Genomic DNA, 11836 nt, shown 5'->3' with positions numbered 1-11836 from the left:
TTTTTTCAGAAAGCAAAGCAGTGTTGGGGGCTTACCACATTGCAGAACAGTCAAAGTTGACTAAAAGAAACTTGTGTGGGTTGAAGTTGAAAGAGTCTGCATACTTTAAAATAAAGACAAAATTATTTATTGTTCAATATCATTCCTTGATTCACGTGAATAGAATCTTGCAAAAGTATTTACACCCCTTAAACTTTAACAAACAATTACTGGATTTCAGTCACGTGACCCGGATGACGTGCGAAATGCAGATGGAGGGCCATAAGGGGATTTCTCCTGTTCAAAACAGCAAAATTTATCACAATGAGCAGCTAATGCTCCAAATATTATCTCGGTAAAAAAAAAGACTTCTCTTGAGGACTTACCCGCATCGAGGCGATCTAACTAACTACCTGGAGGTATTTAGTTTCAGGTTGGGCCGGTTGAGTAGTGAATTGTGCTATTTTAAGTAATTTTAGTCTTACAAGGATGCTATCGCTAACAACGAACTAACTCATGTTATTTTATGAGCTTAAATCTCCTGGTAAATAATTTATTTAGCTTCCCAAATTCATGCTGTATGTTAATGTTGAGTCGCTGAAGGACGCTGTTTTCAGGTCCAATCTAGGTCAACGATTCGCACCGATCTACAGAAACCCCGTGTTGGTGTCTGTTCACTAGACACGACGCTTGTGGGGAATAGTAGCAGCTCATGGTGACTATGGCTGGATAGGTTATATTTAATTTATTTAGCTTTTTTAGTTTTATTTTTTTTAGCATGAAAGTCCCACTGAATAAACATTATATTTTCTGTTCGACTTGGCACTGAGCTAACTGCTAACATTAGCACTCTGAGGACAGCCAAGGTAGGGCATAAAATAATATATCTTACCTTACATATGAATGCCTGGCTTTCTAAGTAACTGCCCAATAAATATCTGAAAATACAATATAAACGATGCGATTGTTTCCTGTTAGAAAGTGGTGCTGCAAACTTTGGCATTGTTAGTTTCTGCACCTCCTGTTTTAGCTGTACATCCACTTTTCTTCTCTTTTTTCAGTAAGTTTTTTAAAATTAACTCCCTTGTGACCAACTACCTTCTCTTCATTAGAACAGTTGGAGCAATTGTAAAGGCCTCAAACTTTAGACATTTTGATGCTGGATCAACAGAAATAAATGGGCTGAATTTACTTCTGGCCCTCCATGTGCATTGGGTGATGTCAGTGCCACGTCATCTGAAACCCAGTAGTATTTAACATTTAAACCTCAAAGTTATGTATTTTACTTGGATTTTTTGTGATTGACAAACACGAGGTAGTCCAAAACAAGGAATTATAGACAGCTTTTAAAATGTTTTACTAGTAATAATCATAAAAGAGTGGGATAGATTTGTATTTAACCTCTTTTACTCTCATATAGCAAAACCAAACCAAACCCAGTGTAACTATCCCCAGAAGTTGCAAAATAAAGTCCTCCTGTGGGCAATTTATTCTCAGTTCTTTGAAGGCATCAATGGTTTGTTAGAGAACCATTGAACAAACCGCATCCTGCAGAGCCAGGAAGTCACTAAACAGATCAGGGATGAAGGGGTGTACTAATTTCAACAAAATAATCCCAACTCTGAAATATGGTGGTGAAAGCATCTTGTGTAGGGACACAGCAAGAACTTTCTGAAATAAAGTTCTTTCAGATGCTTTATTTCTGAAAGAACATGAAAAACATAAGATCTGGTTAAAGTTGTGTATTTTGTATTGGTCTTATCACATGAAATCCCAATAAAACATACTGATGTGTGAAGTTGAAATGCAAATAAATATATTTTGCACCAAAACAAACAAATATCATTGTGATTTGGTGTAAGTTTGAATAACTAATTGTGAAAATCACTTTTTTTTGTAAAAATAAAATATATATAACTTCATTATCCATCTCAGTGGTTGCAGAGGAAATCTAGTCACCAACATTAATGTCTAGACTAAAGGGGACCCAACTTATTTGCAATGCAAAAGAGGAGCATCCAGTCGGCAGCTTGAAGAGTGCATTAGATATCATTCCTTCCTCGCTTAGAGATGAGTTATTCCCAATCTGCTTCCATCTTTTTGTTACCTATCTTTTGTAATATCCTTTCCTCTACCTCCACAAATGCAATAACATAACGCAGAGACAATGTGATTGAGAGTCCTGGCTGACAGTTGCCATGCTGACTGACTCAAAGGATGCTGGTTGCCTCCTTATCCATCACTCATATCCTGGCAACCAGACAGTCAGGGAGGTGTCGTTCTGATGCAAAAAAAGACCTGGATTCTACCTCATGTTCCAACCCAACGCTGCAATACTGTTTTATGCTCTCAGCTCTGAGATGAAAAAAATATATAGATTTTGACAACAAATATTTCAAAATGGAAAAGACAGCAAAATTACAGAACAACATTCAAACTTAAAGTGTATTTGCGTTCTACCAGTCAACAAAAAGATCAAACTGTTGGCGCTTTTAACATCAAGACAGCCTTCTCCTATCTCCTTAGACCGCTCTTTGAACTGGTGTGTCTAATAAACGGTGATATATAAAGGTCCAACAGTGCCTCAGGAAATTACTTTGCCCTTATCTCTGCGTCTCTGCACAGCGTAGGGAGCAACAGCTGCTTGGGTAGAATCAAAAGGCACATTTATGCTCCTGCGTCTTATGCCGATTGTTCGCCCCGTTGCTCTGCTTTGCATGCGTCCTCCTTGACATTAGTCCATCTTTGACGTTATGCCCTTTTCAAGAACCATAAAGTCAGTGTTTTGTCGCAACGATCCAATAACAGATAATACTTAGGCAATTGAACAGAAAGTGTTTGTCCTTGCTAGTAGTCAGAGACAGGCTGTCCCTATGACAATGGATGAGTACTCCTACTTGTGACCATGATGAACAAAAGGGTAATTTTGTTTGAATATTTAATTTTATTGTATTTTTCCTAGGAGGTTTATTGATGCAGCTTGATTATATTATGTTATGCAAAACTGCCAATTTCGCAGTGGGCTATGTAGTTCCCTGCATTCATACCGTTTGTACATTTCATTTAGTCAGACTACAACCAAAAATCTTGTTGCATTTCCATAGGATTTCTCCTTAGAGAAAAGGTGAAAGAGAGGCATAATTGTGAAGGGGAAGGAAAACAATTCATGGTTTTTGGTGCATCTTCTAATACAGGTGTTTCATGCTATGTCTCTAACAGTTCTACACAGCCACAAACTAAATGGTTTGGATGGAGAGTGTCTGTGAATTATCATTTTCGAGTCTCGTAATATATTGTCAATTTGATTGAGGCTTGGACTTTGACACATTAATATTCCTTGAGCAGTTCTGGTTCCACGTAGTGTTGTTGTAAATCTGGAATGAACATCATATGTAAAAATTAAATGTTGAAAACTTTATCTTTTCTTCCACTTGGTACTTCAAATATGAATACTAGTTTGAAGTTTCTGCTTGTAGCATTACAGAATTTGAAAAAGTTAAAGGGGCGTGAATACTTTTTGCATAGTAGAGCACAAACAAAGCACTTCCAAGGATTTTACTCACCTCAATGCCATTCAGTAAAGGCCTAAATTCAGGACAAATAAAGGCACTCCCAGCATAAGCTGCATCAATGTGCATCCACATGTTTTCCTTATTACCTGAAAAAGATGAAGAAGTGGCTTCATAAACTCTTGAAGAATAAACTGGGTTGGGAAGTTTTTAATAAAAAATAAAAAAAATCCTGAGCCTCAAATATTAATCTCTCTCTAAATTAAAAGCCTAAAAAATTAAATACTGAATATACATTGAAATGGCACTGGTACAAGTAATTTAATAAACATTTCTATTTCCTTGGTCTTGGCTGGATCTGTATTTTCTTTCCCCCCCCAAACATCCTCCTTCTTATTAAGTTTATAAAGAAAATAAAAGAAACAATGTGCCTATCTAAAATCAGACAGAGTCATCAGAGCTTCCTGCCATGAGTAATCTGAGGGATTCTAGTTGGCTGCAACTTGCTGACTTACAAAGTGGTCCCAGCTCCATGATATGATCAAAAGCACATGATGGCGTGGTACCAAGAGTCGCGCAAAACTGAAAAACACAGATATCGATAATCAGAACCTCGAAGCATTCGGTATGTCATAGTCTGTTTTCACTTCCACCACAATAAGGCTTGAAACTGAAGATTTCTACACAAGAAAAGTGAATTCAAATAATTTTTTTCCTGGTATATTGTTCTCTTAAATCCATCTGAGGGTCTGATTTTGTTTTGGAAAGCAACTACAGCCTCCCCTTCGTTGTTTGTTGATTTAAGTCTGTGGGTCCAGATGAGGCAGGAATTATTTCCCCTAACAAGATAGACATACATTAGTTTGGACAGAAACATTGTTATCTTTCAGCAGAAGCATTGGGTGCATACAGCTGCCTCAGGAGGAAATTGCATCATAGCTGACAGCCACAGCTCAGTGGTTGGAAGTGTGTCTAACATGTGCGTTAGGTACTGTGGGTAAATGTGTTTTGTGTTGTTTTTTACATAGAAAGGGATGAGACCAGCTGCTTTGTCTTCCTCCACCATCTTCCTCAGCATTTCCTCTCTAACAGCGTAGTGTTGGTCAGTAGGAACCTTCCTCATCATTACTGCTCCAATCAGGGCGGCCCGCTCCACAGAGGAATGAGCCTGAGGTGGGAAGACACATAATATTGGAGAGAAAGACAAGATAAGAACGTTTTTAATCCTCCTGAGGATTAAACGTGCTCAGAACGTTTCACAGTTTTTATGCCATTTATCTTCCTGGTTTTTATGAACATGAAAAGTTATTTGTCCAATACTACCCAGTGGGTGTATTTTCTTGTCAACAAATGTATATGACATAGTTGTGTGATGGATTTAAACTGACTTAGGATTTATAAAGGCCTTTTTTTAAAAGACCTTTATAATTCTTCAAGATAAAGAATTAAACTAATCTAAATATTAGCTAAAAACTTGGCAGATGAGCAGGTTTCGATCAGTTTTAACCTCGATTCTCCCACATTCACATTGCATCTGAGTTTGGCTGTCCATGTTAGAATCAGTTTTTGCTCTGATGAGCCCAAAGCTCAGTGATGTTGCCGTGGATTGTACGGCTGAAGCATAAAGTGAAGATGGCAGCAATAGTCTTGCATCTCCAACTTGTACAAATCAGTTTATATCCCTGCTTGACCTTTCCCACCTGTGTAGTTTCCATGTGTCTACCAGTCGTGAAATGACTTAATGCTGCATTCTGCTTTTATAACCCTCCACACCTCTCCCAGAAGAAAAAGGGTGAATTTTTCAATATAATGTCAAAGTTAGCAGAACATTTTTCTTTTGAACTAAAGAAAAACCCTGTTTCAAAGTCTCAGATATGTAAAAAACAAAAGAAAAAACACAAATGTGTTCAATTCAACAGATCTCACTGGGAAAAGAATGACCTATCATATTCTGCTCAGAACCCATTTATTACACTAGGATTAGAGAGCTAGTGGTTCATTACAGAGTAAAGCAGAGACATGCCAGGTTTATGGATTCTGGCCCGGGTGAAGCAATGGAACTCAAACCACCTCAATGTGTTGACAGACTATTCAAACCACCACAATGAACACTGTTTGGCAAAATAAGGCTGTTTTGGTTTTAGCTGAGTGATTGAACAGTTATGAAGTAAAAGTGCAGTAAAAGATTTGACTCATTGTTAAAAATAATTGGTTTCGGTGTCCCAGAAATGACAGTAGTGCATCAATTTGTTAAGACAGTTAATCTGATCAAAACTTAACCAATAAAAGAAAGATTTGCCCTATGCTGCTATGAATCCTTATTTTAGACTCAGGTTAGAGATCTGGTTCTTCAGAACCAGAGATAAACAAGAAAAACACAGAAGGACATACTCAAAAGAATTTTGTCTTAATCCTTATGGGATGTCACCAGATGAATAAGGCAGCAGGAAGCTCGTCTTTTGGATTTTGTCTTGATTAAATGACCATCAACAACCAAATAGAGAAATAAATGAGAGCTTTGTGTTGTTCCATAGATCTGATGCGAGTCTGATCAATTTTACAGGAACATATGGACAGCAGCTTTAAGGATTTTTATTAATGTCACACGGTTAACATACAGAAGATGATGGTCTAAAGAAACTGTAGGAGTAAAATAAATCAAATAAGCTTATTAATTATTAAGCTTATTAAATATAGTTAAAGAAAATGCATCCCAATTTGGTGATTATACTTTGTTTGGCTCCAAATTATTTGAATTCAACGTTTTGTCCTGGTCCTCCACTGAGGCAACCATCACTTGTTAATGTTAAGCCTGTCATGGTAGAGACACTTCTTCCTACTTGCTGTTGAAGAACATGAACTGGATCCCTGCTAAAGGTCTCTGTGGCCCTCAGGCAACTTCATAATCCAATCACAAAGTCAGTCTGGTTTCAAACCTGATCAGCAATAGCTACTGCCTCACTGACCCCCCACTCTGACTTTGTTATTTTTCACCCTGTGACGCATGTTGGAAGAAATGATGACGACTTCTTAGATAAAATTTTTTTTAAATAAAGATGATAAAAAACTGTCACATAAACTTTACAAATACACAGCCCGGTTCTCTTTTGAACCGTAATGTAAATGCTGTCAGATTTAATATTGTCAGCAACTAGAACAATGATTCTTTTCTTTGAAACAAAGGCTTTTCTTTACTCTTACACTTACCTGGTCAGATGTATAGGCCACCAGTTTAGAGAGGATTTCAGATTCAGACTTTTTAGAGTCTGATGCCAAGACCCGTCGGACCGTTTTACACCGGGCAGCGAGCAAGGCCATCAGGGTCGCTTCACTGGCTGTGCCCTGTCAGACAACTACAGGTTCAAATGTTTGAAAAAACAACACAAATAAAATGGATTCAAGAAAACAAGGCATGTTCAGGCATACAGGAGAATACTGTGGTTGGGTTTGTTCATATGATCCTTGCTTCTGCAAACCACTTTGTGTCTAAAAACTCTTAAAATCCAGCAGTATATTGTGTTTTATATATCCGCTATTTTCTTTCACAAATAAACCCTAACTGCAATTAGTCATGTGTTTTTCTCTTTATACTTAATTTTGAGAACTCAAACAGTTTTTAAAGAGGAGTTATCGAAGTTGGGAAAAAAAATTCACATTTTGAATCAAAGAATGTTATTCCTCCGTTTAGGAGCCCTTTATTTTTATACAAGTCAATTCAAACTAATTATACAGACAGAATCCATGACAAACATGCATCCCAGACAAGCTATTTTTAGTTGTTTATATTTTATATTTGTTTATACTTCAATTTAAGCACATCGGTCAGAGTTTTGCATAGTTATAACTGCTGTGCCATACAGAATATAAAAGGAACTCTAAAGTCACCTTTTTTAAAAAAAAAAGTCCTTCCATTTCCTCTGTGTGGTGACACACGGTTTGTAATAACAGGCTGGCAGTGTGCTGTCACAACACTCATTAACTCTGCAGCAGCAAGAAGAGCTCCTTTGGTTGCCATAGTGAGCTGGTAAGCTGCTATAAAAAAAGCGAAGAGTGGCAGGACAGGAACAAAAAGACGATGAGCCAGATGAGCACGCAACGCATAAACGCGCCCTCACACTCAGGTGGAAACAACAGAGGAGGCATGAAACGATCTATCATCAGAGTGCACTCTCCTGCCTCACCATTCACCGTCCCAATAACGCATGTGCACGCATCTATTGCTTTCTGGGTTTCTGTCAATGGAACACTAAACTAATGCTTAGCCTTCTTCCACACGAAACAATACAGGCACCATCACTGTCATTTTTCTGTCGTGCACCTGGAAATGACACAATCAAAAGGCAATTTCCTGCCAATTTTCCCCTGGTTTGAGCCGGTGAGAGAAAAAAAGACAACAGATCAATAGTGCATAAATTGCTGATGATTGCAGACAAATATGTCAGTCTAAATAGTGGTTTCTCAGTTATTTGTGCTTGTAATCATCTTCAAAGTCATTTAAAATGTTACCAAAAGTTCAGAAATTTGGAAATATTATTAACCATAGCATTCCTTTGACAGGTACAGTTATCTTCTAAATATGTGATTCAATTTAATGTCTTCTTTCTTTGCCACTTTACTCTAACTTCAATGTTTTTTGAATAATTTTACGTTGTATATTTAAGTAAAGTGAATATCTATGAAGTGGATCAAGAGAAGGTTATTTTTTGTTTTTGTTTACAAATAAAAATCTGAAAAATGCGATGCTGAGTTCAGCTAATCAGTAAGCTCCAGCCCCTTGTTTGCAAGTTTGACGTCCTGTGCAGCCACTAATTATGCCACTGTTTGTTGGAAAGTGCCTCAATTTTTATGTATTTCTTTATGTTTGTCTTTCATATAAAATCCAAAAAACGTACAGAGAAGCATGTGGTTGTCATTGTAAATCCCTGATAGTTTGATGTATTTGGTCTTTTTTTTTTTTTTATGAAAACACATTAGAAAAAGATGTTGCTTAGCAGGCATAAAACAGCATTGTTTCAGCATGTAATTCCAATAAAATCACATGTTTTTTGTGATTAATGGAGTGATGGCAGCAAGCCTCGGCTGTGGAATTTTAAATGGCTACTGAGACGCCACAAAAATATGCTCACCTGAATAACACCACCTCCATGGCCATGTGTGCCGGCTATAAAACTCTCAGGCAAGTGCAGCATCTTCCCAAGCCAGTCTAACATCACTGTCTCCAGCTCGGTGCAGGCTGGACTGGCAGCCTAAAATGTCACCGAAATTCAAAGACACACATCAAAAGCTCGTTTCTTCCAGAAGGACGCGAGCTGAGGATAGAATCTGGAAATGTGGCATCAATTAAAGAGAGAGTGCTGCATATGTGCACAGATTACCCAGGAAAATCCAATGCAGCCGATGGCCCCACACAGCATATCAGCCACCATAGCGGGGTAGGAGGAAGCTGCTGGAAAGTAAGCAAAGAAGTTTGGGCTGTGCCAGTGGGTGACCTGGAAAAAACAATAGGAAAATCTTTGCAAATTTTATTGTGTTGAGCAAATAAAAAGAGCAAATGGTGTCACCTCACCCCTGGCATTATGACTCTCTCCACATCGTGCATTATTTCCTCATAACTCTCAGGCTCAAGTGGGGCCTCGGTGGGGATTAAAGAACGGAGATATCCTGGCTCCAGATCCGGGTACACTGGTCGCTGTTCTATGTTTTCCAGGTAGTCTGCCACGTAGTCAACCATCTCCTTGCCTCTGCGTCGGAACTCTGCTGCATCCATGATGCGACTGGGCAGCAGTACAGATTATGGATTTGGCAGGACGTGTTGTTGGTGTTTTAAGCAGCGGGATGTGATTCCTTTAGAATTTCTGAATATTTAGGAAAGAATACACGCACGCATAAACGCACACACACACACCCACGCACGCGCACACACACACACACACACACACACACACATTACCTCTCAAGATTAACCTTTGCTCTAATGGTGGGGAAGGGATTGAACATTATAGAATTAACCAGATTTCTGACAGCAAGAATGGTTTAGAAAATGTTTTTGTCACTAACCCTAAATATAAAAATGTCACATTCTCTGGTAATACCAGTCTTTTACACATAGAAACACAAAGACATATGAAAAGCCTTCAATGAAAAGTATTTTCTTGCAGAAATATAATAGCACATTGCAATGATTCAACAGTATAAAAATCATTGTTGCAACACTTTTTGATTTTCCTACTTTTAATGCTTTCTACAATTGGCTTTTGCCTACAGAACAGCATTCAGTCATTTCCTATGAAACTTGAGGTTGAACCATGCAAACAGAAGATTTAGATCTAGAGATTAAGATATTTAAAACATCCTATAGTGATGGTTCCCATTATTATAGTTATTATAGTTATGTATAATTCCTATGTTGCTGTATTGATGTAACTGTTGTCGTTTTCCACTCTGGATAACTGTACTGAAATTTAAGGTTTAGATTTTTTACATTTCTATAGCAATATTTAATTATCGCTAGTTAATGAATTAATTATAATATATGTAATATCTGACTGACATTTTGCTACTAACTCTACCTTGAAGCTGACAAATTAGCAAATAAAACAAAAAATATATTTTTATTGCTTTTAACCATCTACAGTTTGCTTGTATTGAATTACCCAGTCTAAACTTCTGCTCAAAATAAATATTTGTAGAGAAAATATTAAATAAATAATGTAAAGTTACACATATTTTGTGTTACATGAGCTAGGGGGATCAGTAGATCACAAAAAAAAAATAATTACAGAAGTTACAGTTCATTCAAAAATGACAATAAAGCCAGCTGAGTTAACACAAATAAGCAGGATTAAAACATGTATTTAAAAGTTTTGGGATTATCTTTTTATTGGTGCTTAATATGAAGGGCTTGGTCATTAAGTCTAAGAGGCTGTCCTTTAATTAAGACGGCACATTTTTAAATGAATAATTGGAATATTGGGTAACACTTTATTTGAAGGGGTGTGCATAAGACCGACATGACACTGTCATAAACATGACAGTGTCATGTTTATGTTTATGACTCCTTTATGTCATAAACATAAAGGAGTCTTTATGAATGTTTATGACAGTTGTCATAAAGTGTCATTCGGTAAATAATGACACTTTTAATGCAAAGTTGCTCTAAAAGTTGCATTGAAAGTCCATTAAAAATGCCAACGTTGCATTAAATCATCAGAATTTACGAAATCATGCAAAGTTGGCAGTTTTAATGGACTTTTAATGCAACGTTTAGAGCAACTTTGCATTAAAAGTGTCATTATTTACCGAATGACACTTCATGACAACTGTCATATACATTCATAAAGACTTCTTTATGTTTATGACAGGTGTTCTGTCATGTTTATGACAGTGTCATGTCAGTCTTCAAATAAAGTGTTACCGACTATTGACCTCCCTACTGAGCCTTAAGCTACTTTCGCGGTCTATTTTCCTTACACTGTGGTGTGACTTTAAAAGGTTTACCTCAGAGCACTCTGGTTTGATACTCTCTTATAAAAAAGTCCTGACAAGATATTCTTCTCTAGTCACCTGATCATATTTTTTTCTGCATCTAGTAAAATGAAAACAACCTCATAAACATCCCTCCCTATACAGCTGACCAGTAGCAGAACATGATCTATACTTGGGGGTAAATGTTTCACAGAAACACAATGACAATTTAATTCGATGGTAGGAGAAAAAGGTTGTATCTTATTCTCGTGACGCCCGTTCAAATGGCACTACAGGACATGAACATTGCCCCCTGCACCACGCCATTCAACAAGTGTTACAGAGCGGGTCTTTATTTTTTGTTAAGCGTCAGAGCTCTTATCCGAAGCCTTATCTCAAATAGGATTAGACATGCTGTATGGATGTGAGTGTGTGTGTGTGTGTGTGTGTGTACTCACACTTTCAGATCCAGAAACCTTCAGCAGCAGCGTTTGGATTGTAGATCCTCGCCTACTTTTTGTTTTGCGTCCACGAGCAGCCAGGCGGACAGCCAGGCACGTGTTGAGTGTGTTTGTGTGTGTGAGCAGAACAGGAGACATTTGCTCCTTTTATCTCGCCTCTTACCACCCCCAATCCACCAACCCCCACGTGGCCAGCCAATAGGAAAGGGGATCATTGCCAACGCAAGGGAGAGTGATTCATAAAGTGTTCCTAACCCAAAGCACGCACGGATGAATAGAACCCAACTTTGAAATACACTTCACAAAATAATAATCATGATCTGATTGCACACACAAAAAAAACATTTAGTGCGGTTATTGAATAAAAGCTGATGTTCCTGTCGGATGTTTATATGAACTAATTAGCAGCATTGCTATCATATT

The 11836-nt window shown here is 37.6% G+C and overlaps 1 protein-coding gene across 1 annotated transcript in view; it reads right to left on the bottom strand.

Annotated features, from left to right (window-relative positions):
- Nucleotides 1–11553, bottom strand: part of ddc (dopa decarboxylase) — an 18226-nt gene extending 6673 nt beyond the window's left edge. Inside the window, exons 1-9 of the mRNA XM_008432141.2 lie at nt 11411–11553; nt 9055–9343; nt 8864–8977; nt 8615–8734; nt 6696–6830; nt 4513–4656; nt 4004–4070; nt 3543–3637; nt 36–103 (exon numbers count right to left, since the gene is read on the bottom strand). Coding sequence (XP_008430363.1) covers nt 36–103; nt 3543–3637; nt 4004–4070; nt 4513–4656; nt 6696–6830; nt 8615–8734; nt 8864–8977; nt 9055–9255 — 944 coding nt within the window. The 5' untranslated portion in view covers nt 9256–9343; nt 11411–11553. The remainder of the gene's footprint in view (nt 1–35; nt 104–3542; nt 3638–4003; nt 4071–4512; nt 4657–6695; nt 6831–8614; nt 8735–8863; nt 8978–9054; nt 9344–11410) is intronic.
- Between the last annotated feature and the right edge of the window lie 283 nt (nt 11554–11836).

This window comes from Poecilia reticulata, linkage group LG16 (assembly GCF_000633615.1).
Source record: "Poecilia reticulata strain Guanapo linkage group LG16, Guppy_female_1.0+MT, whole genome shotgun sequence".
Lineage (NCBI taxonomy): Eukaryota > Metazoa > Chordata > Actinopteri > Cyprinodontiformes > Poeciliidae > Poecilia > Poecilia reticulata.
This window is presented reverse-complemented; position numbering and strand designations above follow the sequence as displayed.